General features: G+C 47.5%; 1 protein-coding gene across 2 annotated transcripts in view; it reads right to left on the reverse strand.

The window, feature by feature from the left end:
* Nucleotides 1-25844, reverse strand: part of atp8b3 (ATPase phospholipid transporting 8B3) — a 127508-nt gene that overhangs the window by 16838 nt on the left and 84826 nt on the right. For both annotated transcript variants that reach the window (XM_078424146.1, XM_078424145.1), the window contains exons 19-25: nucleotides 14848-15012; nucleotides 10991-11102; nucleotides 9471-9546; nucleotides 7832-7976; nucleotides 6969-7245; nucleotides 3843-4066; nucleotides 962-1045 (exon numbers count right to left, since the gene is read on the reverse strand). In XM_078424146.1, the coding sequence (XP_078280272.1) occupies nucleotides 962-1045; nucleotides 3843-4066; nucleotides 6969-7245; nucleotides 7832-7976; nucleotides 9471-9546; nucleotides 10991-11102; nucleotides 14848-15012 (1083 nt within the window). The remainder of the gene's footprint in view (nucleotides 1-961; nucleotides 1046-3842; nucleotides 4067-6968; nucleotides 7246-7831; nucleotides 7977-9470; nucleotides 9547-10990; nucleotides 11103-14847; nucleotides 15013-25844) is intronic.

Consider the following 25844-nt stretch of genomic DNA (forward strand, 5'->3'; position numbering starts at 1 on the left):
GCAAGGTGGGCCGAAGGGCCTGTTTCCACACTGTATCACTCTATGACTCCATGACCACCAGGTTCAGGAACAAACTACCTTCCTGCAACCACCAGATATGTATTCACAAAATGCTGGAGTAACTCAGCAGGTCAGGCAGCATCTCAGGAGAGAAGGAATGGGTGGCGTTTCAGGTCGAGACCCTTCTTCAGACTGATGTCACAATTAACAATGATCGATTCTACATTTTCTTTGATCTCCATTCCCTTGGTCCTGTTTTCACACCTTTTACTTCCTTATCTACCCACCTCCCACTCCCCTGACATCAATCTGAAGAGGGACTCGACCCGAAACGTCACCCATTCCTTCTCTGCGGAGATGCTGCCTGTCCCGCTGAGTTACTCCAGCATTTTGTGTCTATCTTCGATTTAAACCAGCGTCTGCAGTTCCTTCCTTCACATTTCATTGCCTCCAGTGTGTGTGTGCTGACAATAAGAAACAACCATTTAAATGCATTTCTATATTTCTCTTGTAGGTGCTGAGGGGCCCACTGTGCATTCATGTGCGTTCCTGTGCTGTTTTAAACAGTTTTACTTTGCTCCCAGCCATTGGGTCAGACTGTTCTCCAGATTTATTCAGCTTTGAGGTGTCACTGGAAAATCCACCGCAATAAGACAGCTGGTAGAGCCGCTGCCTCACAACGCCACAGACCTGGGTTCGATCCTGACCTCGGGTTCTGTCTGTGTGGAGTTTGCACGATCTCCCCGTGACCGCGTGGCTTTCCACCCGGTGCTCTGGTTCCCACCAACACTCCAAAGACGTACAGGTTTGTAGGTTGATTGGCTTCGGTAAAAATTGCAAATTGTCCCTAGTGTGTCGGATCGTGCTAGTTTCCACGCTGTATCGCTGAAGCAAACTTAACTTTGTGCCATGTAGAGTTCTGCTGAGCGAGAGTGGGGATCGCAGGTTGATGAGATCTTACCTTGTCCAGCACCCCTATCGACAGCACTGGCAACCAGCTGTAAGCCACTTTGTACAAAGTAATGCACCACAGCTCATAGACAGACTGTCGACAAAGGAAAAATTAACAATGTTAAAATTATTGCAAGCTAGTCAAGCACAATCAGACATAAACGAAATCTGAAGAATCCCGATCCGAAACTTCATCCGTCCATTCCCTCCACAGATGCTGCCTGACCCACTGAGTTCCTCCAGCACTTTGTGTTTTACTCAAGGTTCCAATATCCGCACCCTCCTTGTGCATCCACATGACAAATGAACATAGTTCATGGTATGTTGCAGGGTTGAGACCGATTGCTAAACTGTACAATGGGAACAAGCTGGAAGGTGGAAAATTAGGCCATTCGGTCCATCAAGTCTACTCCGCCATTCAATCATGGCTGATCTATCTTAACACTATTCTCCTGCCTTCTTCCCATCACCTCTGACACCTGTGCTATTCAAAAATCTATCTATCTCTGCCTTAGAAATATTCACTGATGGCCTCCACAGCCTTCTGTGGCAAAGAATTCCACAGATTCACCACCCTCTGACTAAAGACATTTCTCCTCATCTCCTTCCTTTAATTCTGAGGCTATGACTTCTAGACTCCTAGACTCTCCCACTAGTGGAAACATCCTCTCCGCATCCACTCTATCCAAGCCTTTCGCTATTCTGTATGCTTCAATGAGGTCCCCCTCTGCATTCTTCTAAACTCCAGCGTATTCAGTCCCAGTGCTGACAAACGCTCATCATAGGTTAACCTACTCATGGGATCCTTGGATCATTCTCATAAGCCTCCTCTGGACCCTTTCCAGAGCCAGCACGCCATTTCCCATACAGCACGGAAACAGGCCCTTCAAACATTTTCCTTCCATGTCGGAGAGAAGGGCTGAAATCTCTGGACATGGTGGTTGAAATGCAAAGATGAACATTTGAAAAGGCGAGTCTCCGGGGCTTTTAAATTGGAAAAGGAAGATCAGATTTCCTCCCAACTGTTTGTCAGCAGTAGTTCGCCTCCCTTGGGATCACTGCACAGAATCGCCAAACATTGGGAGAGGGCTAGAGGCAACGGTGGGGCCAGAGAACAGTCCACTCTCACCATTCTAGCAGGCAAAGGCAAGTCCAGGTCCATTTTCAATCAAACATTTCTAATTCATTTATTAATTTCTAACAAGAGACCATAAGTTACATTAAATGTATTTTATATTTTATTATATTTTGATAGAATAAGCTAATCAATAGACAATAGGTGTAGGAGTAGGCCATTCGGCCCTTTGAGCCAGCACCGCCATTCAATGTGATCATGGCTGATCATTCTCAATCAGTACCCCGTTCCTGCCTTCTCCCCATACCCCCTGACTCCGCTATCCTTAAGAGCTCTATCTAGCTCTCTCTTGAATGCATTCAGAGAATTGGCCTCCACTGCCTTCTGAGGCAGAGAATTCCACGGATTCACAACTCTCTGACTGAAAAAGTTTTTCCTCATCTCAGTTCTAAATGGCCTACCCCTTATTCTTAAACTGTGGCCCCTTGTTCTGGACTCCCCCAGTCCATTCTGCCAGCTCCCAACTATAATCAGTTCCACTGCCCTTTCAGGTCCATGAAAGATGGACAGACACTGTGGGCCTTGCCGGCTAGGTCTGGACAATCCAGCCCATTTACCTAACAAGGAGACACAAGAGACTGCAGATGCTCGAATCTTGAGCAAAACGCTAAGAGCTGCAGGAACTCAGCAGGTCAGGCAGCATCTGGGGAGGGAATGCACTGAGGACGTTTTAGGTTGGAACCCTTAAGAGTCATAGAGTGATACAGTGTGGAAACAGTCCCTTCACCCAACTTGCCCACGCCAGCCAACATGTCCCAGCTACACTGGTCCCAATTGCCCTCGTTTGGTCCATAATCCCTCCAAACCTGCCCTATCCAGTATGAAGCAGGACTTGAACCATTGTCTGCCCATTTCCTCCTCAGGTGTTCCCTGACCTGCTGAGTTCCTCCAGCACTTTGCAGAGAATGACAGGGGGAACTGTCTTTCCTCTGTTTTTTAAACCATCACCACATCATAATTACTTGCATCAAATAAATGTTGTGGATTTTAGTGATGCGTCGGCAGCAGATAACTCATCAACAACTCCAAACGTTCCTGAAATCACCTCATTTCCCATTAAATCTGAACATTAAAACAAAAAACCCCAGAAATTATAGTAATACTCAGCAGGTCAGGCAGCATCTGTGGGGGAATGAAACAGAATGGATGTTACTTGTTGACGACCTTTCGTTAGAATAGTTGTAATGAAGGGTCGTTGCCCCCAAAAGTTCACTCTGATTCTCTCTCCACAGATGCTGCCTGATCGACTGAGTATCCCTGGCATTTTCGATTTTATTTAAAGCCAGAGTGGTACAGGAGGGAAACAGGCCCTTTGGCCCAACTCATCCCAGTCAACCAAGATGCCCCATTTAAGCTAGCCCCATTTGCCCGCAATTGGCCCATGCTCCTTAAATCTTTCCTGTCCATGTACCTGTCTAAGTGACTTTCTTAAATGTTGATATAGTACTTGCGTCAACTACCTCCTCTGGCAGCTCGTTCCATAGACCCACCATCCTTTTTAATCTTTCCCCTCTCACCAAGACTCCAAACTGTGCAGGTTTTTCCTTTTTGTTTGACGATTAGGGAAACCATAAGTGGCGTTGCTGTGAAATGTCATAAGTGTCCATAAGTGATAGGAGCAGAATGAGGCCTTTCGGCCCATTGAGTCTCCTCCGCCGTTCAATCGTGGCTGATCTATCTTTCCCTCTCAACCCCATTCTCCTGCCTTCTCCCCACAACCCCCGACGCCCGTGCTAATCAAGAGATTTGTTCTTACCTGACCAGAAAATCCACTGAAGAATGCAAACCAGATGTGGACAAAGGAAAAAGTGAAGGTCTTGTAGAGGAAGTATCTCAGGAACTTGCAGATCCTCTGATAGGCCCATTGGCCATGGACCAGAAGCAACCTCTCAAGGTAGTAGAATTGGGCAAGAGAGTAGTCACTGGCCAAGACCGCCTGCATCCCTTCCTGCCCGCTGATCCCTACTCCGATATGGGCAGCTGGGGAAACATACAAGAGTTTGAAAAGTGACTCCCTCTACATTGGGGAGCAAAGTTGGATGGCGTTAGAAACAAGGAACTGCATATGCTGGTTTACAAAGGAAGACACAAAGTGTTTCATTTAGTTTCGAGGTTACTTTGGAGTCCACACTGACCATCAATCACATCCTCACACTCGTCCTACGTTATCCCACTTTCTCATCTTGTAGTGTATATAATTGTAACTGTACCTGTCAGAACCGAGCACCAGCTGGTGTGATTCGAGTCGTATGAAATATTCATATCTTATCAGTCTCGTGAATATGTGTGTGAGTATGCGGCGTGAAGTTTTATTTATTTTATTTTTAGTGATACAGCTCGGAAACAGGCCCTTTGTCTCACCGAGTCCGCACCGACCAGCGATCCCCGCACATTACAACTGCCCCACACACACTAGGGACAATTTTTTTAAACATTTATGACAATCCAAATTAACCTACGAACTTGCATGTCTTTGGAATGTAGGACAAAGCCAAAGATCAATAGACAATAGACAATAAACAATAGGTGCAGGAGTAGGCCATTTGGCCCTTCGAGCCAGCACCGCCATTCAATGTGATCATGGCTGATCATTCTCAATCAGTACCCCGTTCCTGCCTTCTCCCCATACCCCCTGACTCCGCTATCCTTAAGAGCTCTATCTAGCTCTCTCTTGAATGTATTCAGAGAATTGGCCTCCACTGCCCTCTGAGGCAGAGAATTCCACAGATTCACAACTCTCTGACTAAAAAAGTTTTTCCTCATCTCTGTTCTAAATGGCCTACCCCTTATTCTTAAACTGTGGCCCCTGGTTCTGGATTCCCCCAACATTGGGAACATGTTTCCTGCCTCTAACATGTCCAACCCCTTAATAATCTTATACGTTTCGATAAGATCCCCTCTCATCCTTCTAAATTCCAGTGTATACAAACCTAGTCGCTCCAGTCTTTCAACATATGACAGTCCCGCCATTCCGGGAATTAACCTAGTAAACCTACGCTGCACGCCCTCAATAGCAAGAATATCCGTCCTCAAATTTGGAGACCAAAACTGCACACAGTACTCCAGGTGCGGTCTCACTAGGGCCCTGTACAACTGGGAGAAAACACACGCAGATCACGGGGAGAACGTACAAACTGTGTGCAGGGACGCACCGGTAGTTGGGATCGAACCCGGGAAGTGCTGGAAATAACTGGATAGGTGACATTTGGGACCATTCTTTAGACAGATCAATTATCTTAGAGGCTGAAGAAGGGATCTAACCAAAATAAATGCATCTTCCCCTTTGCTCTATCTGTTATACTTAAGTTCAACTTGATTATACTTTTAAGCATAGTCATATAGCAGGGAAACAGACCCTTCAGCTTAACGTGCCCATGCCAACCATCTACGCTAGTCCCACCTGCCTGAGTTTGGCCCATATTCCTCTAAACCTTTCCTATCCATGCACCTGTCCAAATGTCTTGTAAATGTTGTTATAGTACCTGCCTCAAGTAAGTATAGTGTATCTGATCTGTTTGGATAGCATCCAAAAAAAAACAAAGCTTTTCACTGTACCTCAGTACACATGACAACAATAAACCTAAACTTAAAATATCGCCTATACATGTCTTCAAAAGATGCTGCCTGACCCATTGAGTTACTTCAGCACTTTGTGTTCTACGCAAGATTCCAGTATCTCTAGCTCCTTGTGTCTCTGACATTTATGTATGACATTACGGTAGTGGCATGTCGAGAGAAACGGACATAAGTTTTCAGTCAAGCAATTGCCAGTGTGGGTCTTCCTTACTTTTACAAAACTGGGCGGCACGGTGGCGTAGCGGTAGAGCTACTGCCTTACAGCGCCAGAGACCCGGGTTAGATCCTGACTATGGGTGCTTGTCTGTGCGGAGTTTGTACTTTCTCCCCGTGACCTGCGTGGGTTTCCTCCGACATCTTCAGTTTCCTCCCACACTCCATAGATGTACAGGTTTCTAGGGTTAATTGGCTTGGTATAAATGTAAAACAATTGTCCCTATTGTGTGTGTAGGGTAGCGTTAATGTGTGGGGATCGCTGGTCGGTGTGGACCCGGTGGGCTGAAGGGCCTGTTTCCGCACTGTATCACTAAAACAAAACAAAAAACTTCACACCGCATACCCAAACACATATTCACGTGACAGAGAAGGTATGAATATTTCATATGACTCAAATCACACCACCAAGTACTCAGTTCTTAAAGATACATTTAACATTATATACACTACAAGATGAGCAAGTGGGATAACAAACAACTAGTGTGAAGGGGTGATCGATGATCGGTGTGGACTCGGTGGGCTGCAGGACCTATATTCTCATTGTTTCTAAACTAAGCATCCCACAGACCAGACAGTAAGCTGGTTGGTTCTGTCCACCACCATCATCCCCCTCCGCTCACCTCTCCCTCTGTGCTGGCTTTTACCACTTACCTGCCTGCGGGTGCTGTCTGTACGGAGTTTGTACGTTCTCCCCCTGACCCGCGTGGGTTTTCTCCGGGTGCTCCAGTTTCCTCCCACACCCCAATGACACACAGGATTGGTGTTGTAAATTGTCCCTAGTGTGCGTAGGATAGTGTGGGTGTGCGATGATCGCTGGTCGGCGTGGACCCGGTGGGCCGAAGGACCTGTTTCCGCGCTGTATGTCCAAACTAAACTGAACTTCATTCTACATTTCCCTTGAGCTTTGCCCCCATTGATCTCTCGTTTTCACACCTTGCCCTTCCTTAGCTCTGTCTCCCTCTCCCCTGACGCTCAATCTCAAGAAGCGTCTCGACCCGAAACGTCACCCATCGCTTCTTTCCAGTGGTGCTGCCCGACCCGCAGAGTTACTCCAGCAGCATGTTGTCCATCTAAGTTGAGCGAGACTTACTTTTCAGCATGTTCACATCGTTTGCCCCGTCGCCGATAGCCAGCGTGATGACCCTTTGGTACTTTTTCACCATCTGGACGACCAGGGCTTTCTGGTTGGGAGTGACGCGGCAGCAGATGACAGCCTGGCACTGGCAGGCCAGCTCCACGAATGCTCGCTCACGTGCCTCCACCTCATTGCACTCGCTCTTGCTCGCCTCCAGGTTAACCACGGCCAACTGCTTCTGCCACCATCGGTCCTTTTTCAACGGTTGCTTGGAGCTGCGGATGAATTTATCCTAAAAAAAAAAAATGTGATCACACGTCAAGTCACAAATCCAGAAGGGGTCAAGATGCGGTCAAGTTTAGTTTAGTTTAGTTTAGAGACACAGCGCGGAAACAGGCCCTTCACTATCCTACACAAACTAGAGTCAATTTACATTTATTCCAAGCCAATTAACCTACAAACTTGTATGTCTTTGGAGTGCAGGAGGAAACCGGAGCACCCGGAGAAAACCCACGCAGGTCACAGGGAGAAAGTACAAACTCCTGGAGAGAAGGAATGGGTGACGTTTTGGGTCGAGACCCTTCGCCAGACCCGAAACGTCACCCATTCTTTCTCTACAGAGATTCTGCCTGTCCCACTGAGTTACTCCAGCATTTTGTGTCTATCTTCGGTCTAAACCATCATCTGCAGCTCCTTCCTGCACCTGCCCCATTTTCACCCGTCCCACATCCCTCTAAACCTACATGATCAAGACCATGACTCTCTATGACTCCACATAGATCAAAGGCCATCCCTAACGCTGGACCTAACACTGCTTTTGAAATGTAAATGCGGCCAAACCTCCCAAAGCAAACTCATCGAGGAACCGGAGGACGCACCAGGAAGCTGCCGGTGAGAATTAATGCTTTGTTGTTACAGGACAGGAACTCCGACTCCTCGGTGGTCCTCAAAGTGTCTGAGATGTCTGCCGCGTTATCGTCTCTGCATCGATGGTCGTCCTTCTGCAGCCTCTCCAGAATCACGCTGAGATGGCGAGAGGACAAAAAAATTGCGCAAGTTATAGCTGTCTGAGAGAAGGTCAGCCAGAACTCTAGTGGAAGCAAGAGCAGTCACGTAGCAGTCAGACTGGAGACTGACAGAGAGTGACATTTGTTACAGTTGATGATCGGCGAAACCCTTGCGTCATTGTCCAAGAGCTGGCGGGAGAGTCCAGGACCAGAGGGCACAGCCGCAGAATAAAAGGACGTACCTTTAGAAAGGAGATGAGAAGGAACTTCTTTAGTCAGAGTGTGGTGAACCCGTGGAATTCATTGCCACAGACGGCGGTGGAGGCCAAGGCAATGGATATTTTAAGGCGGAGATTGACAAATTCTTGATTAGTTAGGGTGTCAGTGGTTATGGGGCGAAGGCAGGAGAATGGGGTTGAGAGGGAAAGATAGATCAGCCATGATTGAATGGCGGAGCAGACTTGATGGGCCGAATGGAACATAGGAACTTCTGAAAGAAACAAGTGGAGTTTTGCAGGAGGGCAGAACTGGAAAAAGACTGAGGCTCAATCTGTCACCTGCGGATCAAGAACCAGAGTTAACCTCCAAGAGGTTTAGAGGGATGTAGGCCAAACAAGGGTGAATTATACTGACTTACAAGTGGCACAAAGACACACACACACACACACACACACACTCATGCACACCCATGTGGTGCACACACAGACAGTCACACACACACACACACACACACACACACAGATACACAGGCACACACTCAGCCGTATCCACAGACAAGCATGTGCACTCACACACACATACACACACACACACACACATAGATACACAGGCACGCTTGGACGAGTTGTGTCAAACGGCCGTTTCATGCTGTGAAACTTTTATAACCATCCGATGTAGAACGAGGCCAGTCAGCCCATCGAGTCTATGCCATTTCACAGAGCAATCCTATCCCCCACACTAATTTTCCCTTGCGCACATTATCATCAACTTTTCTACTACCCGCCTACACCCCAGGGGCAATTTACAGCAGCCATTAGAATGACCAACGTGCTCATCTCTTTTTGTGTCTATCTTCTGCCAGGGTGGTGGTGCAGGCAGATATGATAGCGGCATTCAAGAGAATTTTAGATAACTACATGGAGGCGGAGGGAATGGAGGGATATGGATCACATGCAGGTAGAAGGGATTTGGCATCATGTTCGGCACAGGCATTGTGGGCTGAAGGGCCTGTTCCCCTGCTGTACGGTTCTAAGTTTTATTCTGCCCCATACCTGCACTCTAGAGGCAACCTACTGCAGCCAATTCATCTCCAAACCGGCATCGTTTGGATTCTGGGAGAAAATTGGGGTTCGAACAGGAGGAAACCCATGTGCTCACAGGCAGGACGGGCAAACTCCACACAGAGAGCGTCAAAGATCAGGTTCGTACCCAGGCCCCGGGCCTGGGAGGCAGCAGCTCTCCCAGCTCTGCCACTATCCCGTCAATTCCCACTGCACTCTTCATCACTTACTTGAGGTCGTGGCCTTCAAAAATCTCCATTTGGTCTGACAGTAACCTGCAGGAATATCCAACGTTAATTGCTGTTTCTGTTAAAAATGGGAAAAAAAGAGAAATTTTTAAAATAAATCCTCCTAGGTTTATTCACAAAATGCTGGAGTAACTCAGCAGGTCAGGCAGCATCTCGGGAGAGAAGGAATGGGTGACGTTTCGGGTCGAGACCCTTCTTCAGACTTGTTTCGTGTCGAGATCCTTCTTCAGACCCGAAACGTCACCCATTCCTTCTCTCCAGAGATGCTGCCTGTCCTGCTGAGTTACTCCAGCATTTTGTGTCTACCTCCGATTTAAACCAGCATCTGCAGTTCTTTCCTGCACACTGTATTGATCTGGTCTGGGTATGTGGGCCCAGTTTCCCTGAGCGTCCCAATCTTAGCACTGGGAATAAAGGCACAGTAAGACTTCAACAGCAAGCCACCAAGACCAGACCCCCCCCCCCCCCCCCCCCGCCAAAATACCATGACTGCCTTTGTTTTGGAGGCAAGGTTGTGTCTTGATCCTTGCCTCCTACTAAAGTCGACGAGGATTTGTTAAGAGTTTTAAAATGACTGCAATGCCCAGGGATCTCTTCAGATACAAGGAGAGGTTGGATATACATGGATTGTTTCCTCTGGAACGTCAGAGATTGGGGGGGAACACATGATAGAAGTATATAAAATTATGCCAGGCATAGATAGTGTCCACAATCAGAACACTTTTCCCCCAGTGTAGAAATGTTCAACACGAGTGAGCATGGCAATAAGGTGAGAGGGGGAGAGTTTAGAGGAGGTGTGCGTTTTGTTTACACACAGAAAGTGTTGGGGGCCTGAAATGCATTGCCAGGCATGGGGATGGAGGCAGGTTCGATAACGGTGTTCGAGGCTTTTAGATCGGCTCATGGAAGTGCAGGGAATGGAGGGATATGGATTATATACAAGCAGTTGAGATCAGTTTAACTTGGGATCATGTTCAGCGCAAACGTTGTTGTCTGATGGGCCCGTCTCTGTGCTGCACTGCTCTGTGCTCTAATTGTTAGGCCAAATCACACACATTGCCTGTGCAGGTCCCTCCACTGTTTTCATAGGACACCTATTTTGCGACCCCGTATACATAGACAGGTTCTGGGTAAAATTGAAGGAACGAGCAGCTGTCAAGAGCTGCTGCCTCACCGAGCCAGAGACCCAGGTTCGATCCTGACCTCGGGCGATGTGTGTGTGTGGAGTCTGCATGTTCTCCACAAGACCGCCTGGGTTTCTTCCGAGTGCTCCGGTTTCCTCCCACTTCCCAAAGACGCGTGGGTTTATAGGTTAATTGTTCTCTGTAAAATTGCCCCCAATGTGTAAGGAGTGTGTACGACTAGCGTGTGAATGGACAAACTCCACACAGACACCGCCTGAGGTCAGGATTGAATCCGGGTCTCTGGCGCCGTGAGGCAGCGGCTCTCTCAGCTGCACCCCATGAATCTAAATAAATAATTCTGACAGTGCCTGACGGTACCTTTCTTGTCTCCGGTCAATACCCATATTTTGATATCCGCCTTTTTCAAGTTCTGAATGGTTTCGGGGACTCTGATTTGCAACTTATCTTCGATAGCCGTTGCTCCAACGAGCTGCAAAGGAAGCGTGAACAACGATGTGACGTAAAGCAAGGCGGTCCTCAGCTTGGCAAATAACACGGAGCATGGCGGTGAATTACAGGGACCTACATCTGACGGCTGGCATGAATGGAGCTTCTTCTGCTGTTTCATGAGAAACTATTGCCTGGTGAGAAATCAGAAGTGGGACAGAGCAGACTGTCTCCTGTGGCTGTCTCTCCACCATTCACCACTATGGGCCACCTTTTATAAGTTTACTGGAACAAGTGGACCCGTTGGGCCTAAACCTCTCCTGCATTGGTGCAGCACCTTCTCCTGCCCCCTCCCTTCTCCCCCCCCTCCCCCTCCCTTCCCCCTCTCCTCCCCTCCCTCCTTTCCCCCTCCCCTCCACCTCCCCCCCCTCCCCTCCCGTCCATCTCTCCCCCCTCCCCCTTCTCCTCCCCTCCTCCCCTTCCCCTCATCACCCCTTATCCTCCCTCAACCCAATCTTATCCCCCCTCCCTCCCCCCCTCCATCGGAGATAGAATTTAACTTTAAAATGTGAATAACTAAAAATATAACACCAATTTCAATGAAACATCTTCCATTAGCACCAAAGGGACAACGGTGAGTAAGGTGGGCCTAAAATTGTTGCACTATTGTGCACCGTTTCGGCTGTAGTTCAGGAACAAACAAACAAACAAACAAGAGTTTTAGTATATAGATAAATGATAGGAGCAGAATTAGGCCATTTGGCTGATCAAGCCTTCAAGCTTATTTTGGGAACAGCTCTGCCCAAGACCATGGGAACCTACAGAGAATTATGAATGCGGCCTTTCCCCCGGTGAGCTTCATAAGGTCATGAGGAATAGGAGTAGAATTAGGCCATTTGGCCCATCAAGATTACTCCGCCATTCAATCATGGCTGATCTATCTCTCCCTCCTAACCCCATTCTCCTGGCTTCTCCCCATAACCCCTGACACCCGCACTAATCAAGAATCTACCTATCTCTGCCTTAAAAATATCCATTTGTACTGACATGGACTTGATTTTTCCTCCCATTTGTATTTTGCTCTGATGTCTGGAATTTCTTTATAGTCTTTATTTAGAAATTCTGAATGCGACTTGAGAATGTGACCTGTATAATTTACCTGTAAATTATATGACTTGTGTGTAAGTTGTGTAAGATGCGTGTAAATTGTATAACCTGCGTGTGAATTGTACAATTCATGTGTAATCTACGTATAATTTGTGTAATTTATGTATAATTTATGTACAATTTGTGTAATTTATGTATGCTTATGTATTATTTATATATGTGCACTTTATGTTTTTGTATTTTACGACTGGGTTGATGTGCCTGATATACTGCTGCATACAAGACCTTCTCGCCTCTGTACATGTGCAGATGACAATAAGCTTGACTTGGGTCAATAAAGTTCTACTTGGCTACTTTCTACTGCACCCATTTTCCTCACATTTCCCATGCCTTTGCTGTCCGACATCTACCGCACTCAGCCTGAGTACTGACATTACCCGATCATTCACAGCCTTCTGAGGAAGGGTTTCCAAAGAAGCATTATCTAGAAAACGGACCGGTCTGAAGAAGGGTCTCGACCGGAAACGTCACACATTCCTTCCCTCCAGAGAAGCAGCCTGTCCCCCGCTGTGTTACTCCAGCAGGTTGTGCCCATCTTCACCGAGCCTGTATTATTTGTGTGCAAATCCCATGGAAACCAACATTTTGTGTTGCATCCATTTCCTATTGAACGTCCACTCCATGAGAAGTTGGAGCCGAGTCTTTCTGTCAGGCTTCACCCAGTCGCTGACATTATGTGCAACCTACTAATTACTTATCTACAGAAAAGGGATCTCCATCGATCATAGAATGTGGAACAGTACAGCACTGGAACAGGCTCTTCAGCGCACAATGTCTGTGCTGAACATGATGCCAAGATCAACCCTTAACTGCCTGCACGTGATCGATATCCCTCCATCCCTGCTTATCTATGTCCCTATCTAAATGTCTCCCCATCACTGCCTCCACCATCACCCCAGGCAGCGAGTTCCACGCAGTCACCACCCTCTGATGTACGAAGATTGTATTGTGGGGCAGCACGGTGGCGCAGCAGGAGAGCTACTGCCTGACAGCGCCAGAGACCAGGGTTCCATACTGACTATGGGTGCTTGTCGTACGGAGTTTGTACGTTCTCCCCGTGACCTGCGTGGCTTTGCTCCGAGATCTTAGTTTTCCTCCCACACTCCAAAGACGTACAGGTTTGTAGGTTAATTGGCTTGTTATAAATGCAAAATTATCCCTGGTGTGTCTAGGGTAGTGTTAATGTGCTAGGATCGCTGGTCGGTGAGGACTTGGTGGGCCGAAGGGCCTGCTTCCGTGCTGTATCACTAAACTAAAACTAAACTAAATTGAAAAAGACTGCCTAAAAGTTGCAAGTTCCTATATTTTGATTAATAGGCCCATTTTCTCTCTCTGAAAACAAGGTTGACCCAATTTGGTTATTGTTTTGGTGTATTCTGATTTCACACTTCTATTGAAGGTATCACAAAATGCTGGAGTAACTCAGCAGGTCAGGCAGCATCTCAGGAGAGAAGGAATGGGTGACCTTTTGGGTCGAGACCCTTCTTCAGACTGATGTCAGGGGGGCGGGACAAAGGAAGGATATAGGTGGAGACAAGAAGATAGTGGGAGAACTGGGAAGGGGGAGGGGAAGAGAGGGACAGAGGAACTATCTAAAGTATCCTGAGATGCTGCCTGCCCTGCTGAGTTACTCCAGCATTTTGTGATACCTTCGATTTGTACCAGCATCTGCGGTTATTTTCCTACACTTCCCAGACTTCTATTGCGTGTGATACCTGCGTGGAGCATCACAAATGGAGGATATTTATTTTCCCAGCAACCGTAAAGATATTTCTCATCACGTCAGTCCTCCATGACAGGACCTCTTTATGCCAGAAATAGTTTCCTTCGTTTTCAATGGTGCTGTTATTGCCAATATCCCAAATGCACAGTGAAATTCCTTTCATGCAAACAGTCGATGAGCGTATTGCCATACCTAAGCATGTCCCTGATTGGCAAAGTGTACAGAAATAGTCTACTGATCCCGCATGCAAGAGGCGCTGTGTTTTGGCGCCACTTTCAGTCCAGTCCGCGCTCTAGTTCTCAAGAGCGCTCCTCGTTCCAGGCAAGCCCCAGGCTGCTGCAGGGCCTCCAACCTCCGCCTTCCTTGGACGTGTGGATCGACCAGCGAACTGACGTCCCTCTTCTCGCCCGCCCACCTCTATGCCCCAGGGGCGCCTCCTGCAGACGGCCCTAGTCTCCTTAGTACCCTAACCAAGGGGAACACCCTCCCATAGGCTGTTGGCCCCTACTCGAACCACGTGTCAATGAAACACGAGCTGGGACAGCTTTTCACCCAGAGAGTGGCGAATCTGTGCCACAGAAGGCCAATTCAATGGATGTATTCAAGAGAGAGTTAGATATAGGTCTTAGGGCTAACGGGATCAAGGGACGTGGGGAGAAAGCAGGAAAGGGGTACTGATTTTTGGATGATCAGCCATGATCATATTGAATGGCGGTGCTGGCTGAAAGGGCCGAATGGCCTACTCCTGCACCTATTTCCCATGTTTCTATGTTTGACCAGCCCACCAGTTCTTGGCAGACCATCGCACTTATTGCGACTGTTGCTGGCAAACGGCACACTTTGAGTCACCATGAACGCCTCTTTCTCTCGAGGACAAGCAGTAAAATCAACAGCTTACCACCAGGTTGGTTTCAATTTCTTCGTACAGGGCTTCGAGCAGATGTTCCCGGTTCTGTAGCGCCACGGTGGCTTTCTGATGCCTTTGGCTCCAGTCTTGAAAGTCATTTTCCTCCACGTCCTTGGAAGCCAGACACAAAGTCCGCAGCGTTTCTGTCGCAAATTGCTGAAAGCACGGTGATGATCACAATTTGGTACTGGCAACTTAGAACATAGAACAGTACAGTACAGGAACAGTCCCTTTGGCCCACAACGTCTGTGCCGTACATGATACCAAGACCGACTCTTATCTGCCTGCACATAATCCATATCCCTCCATTCCCTGCATATCCATATGTCTATCTCTATCCATATGCACCCAGATTTCCACACTCCCCCCACCCTCCCTCCCTCCCTCCCACCTACCTTTCTTCCTGTGGCTTCACAATTCACAACCTTTCTATCTTTATCTCACACCTTTAGTCCTTTCATCTCTGGCCTTTGTCCAACCATCTGACTATCCAAAACCTCCCTCGCCTGTATCCACCCATCACTTTCCAGGCATTTTTTCTTGCACCTCCTATCTTCCAGCTTTCTCCCCATCCCCCTCCCCACCACTATCAGTCTAAAGAATGTTCTCAAAACGTCAGTATTCCATGTTTTCCAGAGATGCTGCCTGACCCGCTGAGTTACTCCAGCCCGTTGCAACTTTTTTTTTGTTGTAAACCAGCATCTGCAGTTCCTTGTTTCGGTCTTTCTAAAAGCCTCTTAAATGCCACTATTGCATCTGCCTCCACCACCATCCCCTGCAGCTCATTCCAGGCACCTAGCACCTTATGTGTAAAAGGAGGATAAAACGCAAATTCGTGAAGCTTTCCGTATTTTCTGGGCGGCACGGTGGCACAGCGGTAGAGTTGCTGCCTTACTGCGAATGCAGCGCCGGAGACCCGGGTTCGATCCCGACTACAGGTGCTATCTGTACAGAGTTTGTACGTTCTCCCCGTGACCTGCGTGGGTTTTCTCCGAGATCTTCGGTTTCCTCCCACACTCCAAAGACGTACAGGTTTGTAGGTAAATTGGTTTGGTAAATGTTAAAAAAATTGTCCCTAGTGGTGTAGGATAGTGTTAATGTGCGGGGATCGCTGGTCGGCGCGGACCCGGTGGGCCGAAAAGGCCTGTTTCCGCGCTGTATCTCTAAACTAAACTAAACATGCACTGCATATCTCCTTGAAACTTTGCCTCTCTCCCCTTAAAGCTATGCTCTCTAGTATTTAATATCTCCATCCTGGGGGAATAGGACAGTCAGCCCTCTCTATGCCTCTCATAATTTTATATGCCTCTATCAGGTTCCCCCCACCCCCCTCAGCCTCTGGAGTTCCTGAGGAAACTGTCCAAGTCTGTCCAGCTTCTCCCGATAGCTAATACCTCCTAATCCAGGCATCAAGCTGGTAAACCTCCTCTGCACCCTTTCTAAAGCCCCCAGATCCTTCCCGCAATGGGGCAACTGGAACTGCACTCAATACTCCAAATGCGGCCCAACCAAAGTCCTATAAAGCTGAAACACAGATCTCCAAGCTCGCACTGATTTCTGCCAAAATTAATGTGAGGGGTGATGTTTGCAGATATAGCAATTCTCCCTGCTGCCGGCACGATAATATTTCAGAACGTCCTCATCAGATTTGTGATGAAATGCTAAAGCATTTTGCTAAAGAGGTGTAATAATATTTCACGAGGCCTCAAGAATGAGGAGAGGAGCCTCCTCTACAATACATCAGCAGAGAGAATTGCTATATCTGCAAACATCATCCCTCACATTAATCTTGGCAGAAATCAGTGCTAGCTTGGAGATCTGTGTTAATCTTCCGCTACCTTCTCAGCTCTTGATTTCCCGCATATTCTTAAGGGGTTGGACAGGCTAGATGCAGGAAGATTGTTCCCGATGTTGGGGAAGTCCAGAACAAGGGGACACAGTTTAAGGATAAGGGGGAAGTCTTTTAGGACCGAGATGAGAACGTTTATTTTCACACAGAGAGTGGTGAATCTGTGGAATTCTCTGCCACAGAAGGTAGTTGAGGCCAGTTCATTGGCTATATTTAAGAGGGAGTTAGATGTGGCCCTTGTGGCTAAAGGGATCAGGGGGTATGGAGAGAAGGCAGGTACGGGATACTGAGTTGGATGATCAGCCATGATCATATTGAATGGCGGTGCAGGCTCGAAGGGCCGAATGGCCTACTCCTGCACCTATTTTCTATGTTTCTATGTTTCTATGTATCCAGAAATTCTCTTAATATCCAGGTAAAGGAAAGGGGAGGGAAACTGATTGAAGAAGTCGGGTAATATATGAATTCTGTTCCTGGATTAGTAAACATAAGCCTGGACTGATGAAGTAAAAACACACTCAAAGCACCCAACATAATCGCGGACACATCTTACCCTGGTCATCCCCTCTTCCCCCCTCTCCCGTCAGGCACACTATGTATACAGTGGCTTGAAAGGCTATACTTGATGGTTGGCATGGACTTAATGGGCCGAAAGGCCTGGTTTCATGTTGCTTCTCTGAAAACTCAAAAGAGAGAGATTCGTTCAAGAGCTTGAATGACACAAGATCAGCTTTTACCTGCAGTCGTCAGACTCCTGAATGACCCTCCTTGTTTTGAGCTTTCAGCATGGAACCAGGCCATTCTGCCCAGTACGTCCATGCTGACCATCAAATACCGTTCACACTAGATCTGTTGTCCCATTTTCAGCTATTGACCGATTGATTGAAAGATACAATGTGGAAACAGGCCCTTCGGCCCACCGAGTCCGTGCCTACCATCGATCACCCGTTCACACTCGTTCCATGTTATCCCACTTTCTCATCCACATCCGACACATTAGGGGCAATTTACAGGGGCCAATTAACTTACAAACTCGCTGTCTTTAGGATGAGCGAGGATACCGAAGCACCCGGAAAAATACTCATGCCGTCACAGGGAGAACATGCAAACTCCACACACGCAGCACCCGAGAGGTCAGGATCAAACCCGGTTCTCTGGCGCTGTGAAATAGCAGCTCATAGCAAGGGATGAACATCCCAATCTTCCAATCTACCTCCATGCACATTTTTATAATCTGCACTTTCTCTGTGGCTGCAACACACTATATTCTGCACTCTGTTTATTTACTCTTTTACACTACCTGATGTAATTGTGTGTAGTATGATCCGACTGGAAAACATGCATAGCAAAGTTTTTTACGATATTTCAGTACAATAATAAACCAATAGCAAGACCAAAACAACATCCTACAGCTGAGGTTTAAATTTGGTGAATAGGAGTCAATAACAATTGTTGTGAATGGTCCTCATTAAATTACATCAAAAACAGTTACATATCTCAGCCATAAAATTCAGCAACAAAGAGATAAATAAAGGAATTGAAATAGGAATTAGAGTCATAGTCATATAACACTGAAATAAGCCCTTGGGCTCAACTTGCCCATGCTGAACAAGATGCCTCATCTAAACAGGTCAATTTGCCCACTTTTTGCCCATACCCCCCTTAAACCTTTCCTATTCATGTATCTATCCAAATGTCTTTTAGATGTTGCTATTGTACCTGCCTCATCTACCTCCTCTGGCAGGTAGACACAAAATGCTGGAGTAACTCAGCGGGTCAGGCAGCATCTCAGGAGAGAAGGAATGGGTGACGTTTAGGGTCGAGACCCTTCTTCAAACCGAAGAAGGGTCTCGACCCAGCACGTTACCCATTCTGTCTCTCCTGAGATGCTGCCTGACCCGCTGAGTTACCCCAGCTTTTTGTGTCTGTCTTCGGTTTAAAACCAGCACCTGCAGTCCCTCCTTAAGCACTTGTTCTCTTGCTTTTGATTCTCCGACCCTGGGTAAAAGACTCTGTGCATTCTCCCTATCTACAGTATCCCCCACATGATTATTATCATGATTAAAAGAGGAGAATTCCAGGGAGCGTGAGAGTGGAACCCACATCAACATAATCCTCCGAAATCTTCGCCACCTCCAACGGTATCCCAACACTAGTCACATCTTCCCATCTCCACCCCTTCCCGCCGAGACCGTTCCCTCCGCAACTCTCTGGTTAACTCATCCATTTCCCACCCATCTCCCAGTTGCTAAACACTTTAATTATCCTTCCCATTCCCACACAGACCTTTCAGTCCTAGGTCACTTGGACAGCTGACAGCCCAGTGGTATGAATATTGATTTCTCCAACTTCAAATCTAGCCCTAGCATCCCCTCTCTCTCTCTCCCTCCCTCCCCCACCCAAGTCGCACTAGCTTCTCGCTTTCACCCAACTAACAGCTATTATCATCGTTACTTGTTTGCATATCTTTCATCCATTGCTTTTTAACTCTCTACATCTCTCATCGTCTATCTCTCGTTTCCCTTATCCCTAACCAGTCTGAAGAAGGGTCTTGACCCGAAACGTCATCCATTCCTTCTCTCCAGAGATGCTGCCTGGCCCGCTGAGTTACTCCAGCTTTTTGTGTCTACCTTCAATTGATTTTAATTCTCTCGCTGGGTTTCCAACCTCTGAGCTTTGTTCCACAGATGTTCTGCTTGCCTGCAGCGTTGCTAATATTTGTGCCCAGCATTTTGATTAACTCTGCAGCCTGCTGCCTCACAGCCTAACCTCCATTGGAGCCAATTATTGCCTCGTGCAGTTCTGACAAAGCAGGAGATGTCACATATTTTCAGGACATCTTCGCTGTGGATGTTTTGCTCCCATTGTGCATTGTCAAGTGTGAAAAGATCCATAACTCATTACGCTGATCCCGCAAGCAGGGGTCCATGACAACATGATTACACTGCCTGCTGCTGACGGCCGCTCAGTGTTACACGGAGCACAGAACAGTCCAGCACGGGAACAGGCCCTTCGGCCCACAATGTCCGTGCCAACCATGATGCCAAGTTGAACTAATCTCCTCCGCCTGCACGTGATCCATATCCCTTATTCCCTGCCGATCTAACAGTCTCTTAAATGGCACTGTTATAGACAATAGACAATAGGTGCAGGAGGAGGCCATTCGGCTCTTCGAGCCAGCACCGCCATTCAATGTGATCATGGCTGATCATTCTCAATCAGTACCCCGTTCCTGCCTTCTCCCCATACCCCCTGACTCCGCTATCCTTAAGAGCTCTATCCAGCTCTCTCTTGAATGCATTCAGAGAATTAGCCTCCACTGCCTTCTGAGGCAGAGAATTCCACAGATTCACAACTCTCTGACTGAAAAAGTTTTTCCTCATCTCAGTTCTAAATGGCCTGCTCCTTATTCTTAAACTGTGGCCCCTTGTTCTGGACTCCCCCAACATTGGGAACATGTGTTAGCATGTAGAATAATATCATGTTTATGTTACTGATGTAGTAATTGAGGGACATGGGTCAGAGGGCGGCGTAGGGGCACCACAGCAGAGCTGCTGCCTTAGAGCGCCACTCGATCATGGCTGAGCTAGCCCATTCTCGTTTCTCCCCATCACCTTTGATGCCCTTTTTTTGAATCAAGAACATGACAAACTTCACTTTAAAAATACCCAATGATTTGCCTTCCACCCGCCATTTGTGGCAATTAATTCCACAGTTTCGCCACCCTCTGGCTGAAGAAAATCCTCCTCATCTCCTTTTTTTAAAGGTACGTCCTTTTATTCTGAGACCGTGCCTTCTGGCCCGAGACTCTCCCGCTACTGGAAACATCCTAGATAAGGGCCATTTCTAACTGGGCCCTTCATTTCTTCCATGTGCCTGTCCAAGTCTCTTCGAATATTTATTAACGTAAAGAAAACTCATTCACGTGTGCACAGGCCTGTTATGCTGCTCCCAAGGTCATGTAAGACAGTTAAACACTCTTGACTCTTGTTTTGTAGTTACCGTTGTGAACACATAGTGACTTTGCAGCCACTGTCACCTGGGAATTAGACGCTGGAAGCACCTCTCCACTGGAAGCACCTCTCCACCTCTCCCTATCACTTCTGGGGAGAGGGGAGGCTCTACGTTTGGTTCACGTGTCACTTGAGGAAGCTCGAAAGCTGGATGACCACTCCGGCCCCCAATTAATCCTCTTACCACTGGAACTCCAGGTATTTACCGGAGTTTAGAGTCTGAAGGATCTCGACCCGAAACGTCACCCATTCCTTCTCTCCAGAGATGCTGCCTGTCCCGCTGAGCTACTCTAGCATTTTGTGTCTATCCAGGTATTAACTATTGACAACTTCTTTGACGAGAGTCAGAAGAAAAACTGCAACATGATTGCATCTTCAGCGATGAAAAGAAAGTTCTTTCATTTAGTTCGGTTTAGAGATACAGCGTGGAAACAGGCCCTTCGGCCCACCGAGTGCACAACACCCATCAATCACCAGTTCACACTACTTCTATGTTATTCCACTTTCTCATCCACTCCCTTCACACAAGGAGCAATTTACAGAAGCAAATTAACCTGAAACCCACACGTCTTTGGGACGTGAGAGTAAAGCAGAGGATACCCACACGGTCACAGAGAGAACGTACAAACTCCACTCAGACAGCATCCAAGGTCAGGATCGAATTTCTTGATTAGGAAGGATGTTGGGGGTAATGGGGAGAAGGCAAGAGATTGTGGTTGAAAGGGAAACTCAGATCAGCCATGTTTGAATGGGGGAATAGGCTTGATGGGCCGAATGGCCTAATTTTTCTCCTAGAACTGCAGAAACTGGGTCTCTGGCACTTGTGCTTCACTACCAACTACACCACTGTTCCGCCCCTATAGTGTCACTCTAGTGTAGAGTGTGAATGAGAAAGTAGGATGACATTGAGTCAGTGGGAACGGTGTGTGAGGTAGCAGCTCTACCAGATGCACCACCCAAATTAATTGTGAAGGAATGAACAATATACCACTTTGCGGTATAAAAACTTTCATTCCTGGTTAATTGGTCCCAACGGCAGTTCCCATCCTTCCCTTCAGGAAGTCGGCCTGGACAATTTGTCACATTCATTTCCCCCCCCCCCCCCCCCCCCCCATCATATTTTGCACTCAGGACAACATCATCACTGCATGTGACTCACTTTAATTATTTAACAACAGAAATTGGATCAAGAGGTCACAGACTTTTGACCTTGGTCAAATAACTCACAGCAAAATGAGGTGCTCACACCGGGCTACAAAAAGTGAACGATACATGAGATAGACTGACCCTGGCTAGCTCTACCCCACCCCCTCTGCTTTAATATGTTAAAAGCATCCCCTGTGATTTTCATTTGAACCAAGAAAACCTGCCCCCACATCTTAGCTTTCAAGAGAGAGCTAGGTAGAGCTCTGAAGGATAGCGGAGTCAGGGGGGTATGGGGAGAAGGCAGGAATGGGGTACTGATTGAGAATGATCAGCCATGATCACATTGAATGGTGGTGCTGGCTCGAAGGGCCGAATGGCCTACTCCTGCACCTATTGTCTAGTTTGGTTTTGTTTACGAGATACAGCGCTGAAACAGGCCCTTCGGCCCACCAAGTCTGCGCAGACCAGCGATCCCCGCACATTGACACTATCCTACACACACTAGGGACAATTTACATTTGCACCAAGCCAATTAACCTACAAACTTGCGCGTCTTTGGAGTTTGGGAGGAAAGGAAGATCACGCAGAAAACCCACGAGGGTCACGGGGAGAGCGTACAAACTCCGTACAGACAGTACCCGAAGTCAGGTTTGAACCCGAGTCTCTGGCGCTGTAAGGCAGTATCTCCACTGCTCCGCCACCCTGTAAGGATCAAGGGGTTGTGAAGTTAACCTTGTAGCCCACCAGCCCCATGATCTGTGGGGCAAGGCCACTGATTTGTGGGCCCTGTGGTCTCCCATAATGAAAGGGGCAATCACACCCACTCTGATTGGGAGGGGGGGGTGTTGTTCTCCCCCAGGAGGGCCCAGTGCCATTAACCCTTCCCAACCCCAATCATCCCACAATTCCTCTCTCCTTCCTCCTGCCTGTCCCTCGTCACCATGGCTGCTGCAGGTCCCTTTAAAGGCACCAAGCCCTTCCCAGGAGTCAGTGCATGAGTGACTCGGCCTAGAACTGGGGTGCTCTTTGTGAAACCTGCAGTTTGACCCATTGAAGGGGAACAAATCCCAATATTAATTTCTCACAGCAAAGTTGTCACAAATTCACTATTTATTTGTGACCCAAATCATGGCGTCAAGAGATGAAGTTCCCAATTCTCGCAGCAGGAGTGTCTACAGTCTGACTTCCAGTTTTAGCTTCCGGCGGCGCAGCCTGGAAACCGGCCCTTCGGCCCATCGAGTCCATGCCAGCCATTCACACTAACTCTATGTTATCCCACTTTCGCCTCCACGCCCTACACATTGGAGGCAATTTACAGAGGACAATTAACCAACAAACTCGCACGCCTTTGGGATGCGAGAGAAAACTGGAGCACTCAGAGGAAACCCACGCGGGTCGCAGCGAGAACGTGCAAACTCCACACAGACAGCACCCAAGGTCAGGATTGAACCCGGGTCTCCGGCACTGTGAGGCTGTGACTCTGTCACTGTGCCAGCTTAGTCTCACATTCCTACTTTGCATTTATGATTCGTTTGCTTATGATGGAGGTTATAACAGGTTCAACACGTAACAAGATGGCTGCTAGATTGTGCTTGGATGTTGACATCCCCATGCAACAAAGGCAGTCTCCCGTTTACATGAGGATTCCATTGGTGAGAGCGGTCCATACGCCCGGCTCCACAAGTCAGAAACGTCTGTTTTCCAGAGCTACCCGTAACATATCGTTCTATATACAAATTAATGAAAGAAACAGCATGGAAAGAGGCACTACAGCCCCCCCCCCCCCCCTACAGCAACCCCCCCCCCCCCCCCCCCATGCCTCCCCGTCAGTCCACACCGACCATCGATGGCCCCATAATGGGATATGTTATAACATGTTTATGCTTCCATCTTTTATCCCATGATGTTATATGGGTCCTGTTGTGCCACTTTCCCCTTCCCTCTACACACCAGGGGCAATTTATAGAGGCCAATTAACCTACAAACCCACAAGTTTAGTTTAGTTTAGTTTAGAGATACAGTGCGGAAACAGGCCCTTTCGGCCCACTGGGTCCGCGCCGACCAGCGATCCCCGCACATTAACGCTATACCCACTATTCCCACTAGGGACAATTTTTATATTTACCAAGCCAATTAACCTACAAACCTGTAGGACTTTAGAGTGTGGGAGGAAACCGAAGATCTCGGCAAAATACCCACGCAGGTCACAGGGAGAACGTACAAACTGCGTCAGGATCGAAACCGGGTCTCCGACGCTGCGTTCACTGTAAGGCAGCAACTCTACCGCATGCCAAGTGCCCATAGATGAATGGAATGTGAGCAGCATCCCGTCATTAATGATGAGTAGAAAACGTTTTGTTAATTTTTTTGGTTTTAGGTTGGGGGTGGAAACTGGAGCACCTGGAGGAAACCTACGTGGTCACAGGGAGAACATGCGAACTCCACACTGTCAGCACCCGAGGTCAGGGTTGATTCCAGATCACAGGAGCTGTGAGGCAGCAGCTCTGTCCGCTGCACCACCCGTATTGTTGTTGGGAGCAGGAGTAGGCCACTCGGCCCCTGAGCCTGCTGCACCACAAAGAAAGACTAGAGCTGATCTCAGCTCCTTGGGTTCAGCAACATCTCACACACTCTCTGATCAAAAATCTCTCTACTGCCGCATTAAAAATATTCAGTCAGCTTTCACTATCATTCCAAACACTCACAAGTGCCAGAGAAAGTATTTTGTCTCATCTTGGTCTTAAATGGGCAATCTTCATTTTTAAACAGTTTTGTGATATCTCTATATCGAGGAAATCACACAAAAGAGCTCACATTAAGGCAGCAGTACTTGTGGTTAGTTCTTTGTGACAATCCCATGCATCAAAGTGCTTCTTGATTTGAACAGTGTTCCCATCCCGACAATGGAAACAGTCAAAGAACTAGCGGAACACATCATGTCAGGTAACATCAGTGGAGGGAAATGCAGAGACGACATTTCAGCAAGGATTTAATGCTGACGCTTTGTAAGGTGCTGGTCAGGCTACATTTGAAATATTGTCAGCAGTTTTGGGCCCCACATCTGAGGAAGGATGTGCTGGCATTGGAGAGGGTCCAGAGGAAATTTACAAGAACGATCCTGGGGACGATTGGGTTAACATACGAGGAGCGTTTGATGGCTCTGGGCCTGTACTCGCTGGAGTTGAGGATGGTTGAATGTGGAGAGGATGTTTCCAGCAGTGGGGGTGTCTAGGACCAGAGGGCACAGCCTCAGAATAAAAGGACGCACATTTAGAATGGAGATGAGGAGGAATTTCTTTAATCAGAGCATGGCGAATCTGTGGATGGCTGTGGAGGCCAAGTCATTGGGTATCTTTAAAGTGGAGATCAATGACAAGAATCTGCTACACCACCAAGAAAGACTAGAGCTGATCTCAGCTCCTTGGGTTCAGCAACATTTCACACACTCTCTGATCAATCTACTGCCGCATTAAAAATATTCAGAGTCAGATAAGAGTTCAGAAACAAATATTGAATGAATAAATGAATGAATAAGTTTATTGGCCAAGTATGTGCATATGCAAGGAATGTGCCTTGGAAGGAGCATATACTTGGCCAATAAACTTATTCATTCATTTATTCATTCATTCATTCAATTGGTTCTTGATTAATAAGGGCATCAAAGCTTATGGGGAGAAGGCAGGCGGAAGAGGTTGAGAGGGAAAAATATATCAACCGTGATCGAACAGCGGAGCAGACTCGATGGGCCAAATGGCCTAATTCTGCACCTATGTCATATGATCCAAACGTCATCTGATGTTTCCCCTCCATGGATGCTGCCTGACCCACTTAGTTCCTCCAGGGGTTTGTTTATTGTTTCTTTGATACAGATTCCAAAATCTGCAGTTCCTTGTGCCTCCAACGGGAAATATCAAATCAATTTACCAGTTCCATACACAGAGAGAGAGAGAGAGAGAGAGACAGAGAGAGAGAGAGAGAGG

The sequence above is a fragment of the Rhinoraja longicauda genome, chromosome 28 (assembly GCF_053455715.1).
Source record: "Rhinoraja longicauda isolate Sanriku21f chromosome 28, sRhiLon1.1, whole genome shotgun sequence".
Taxonomy (NCBI): domain Eukaryota; kingdom Metazoa; phylum Chordata; class Chondrichthyes; order Rajiformes; family Arhynchobatidae; genus Rhinoraja; species Rhinoraja longicauda.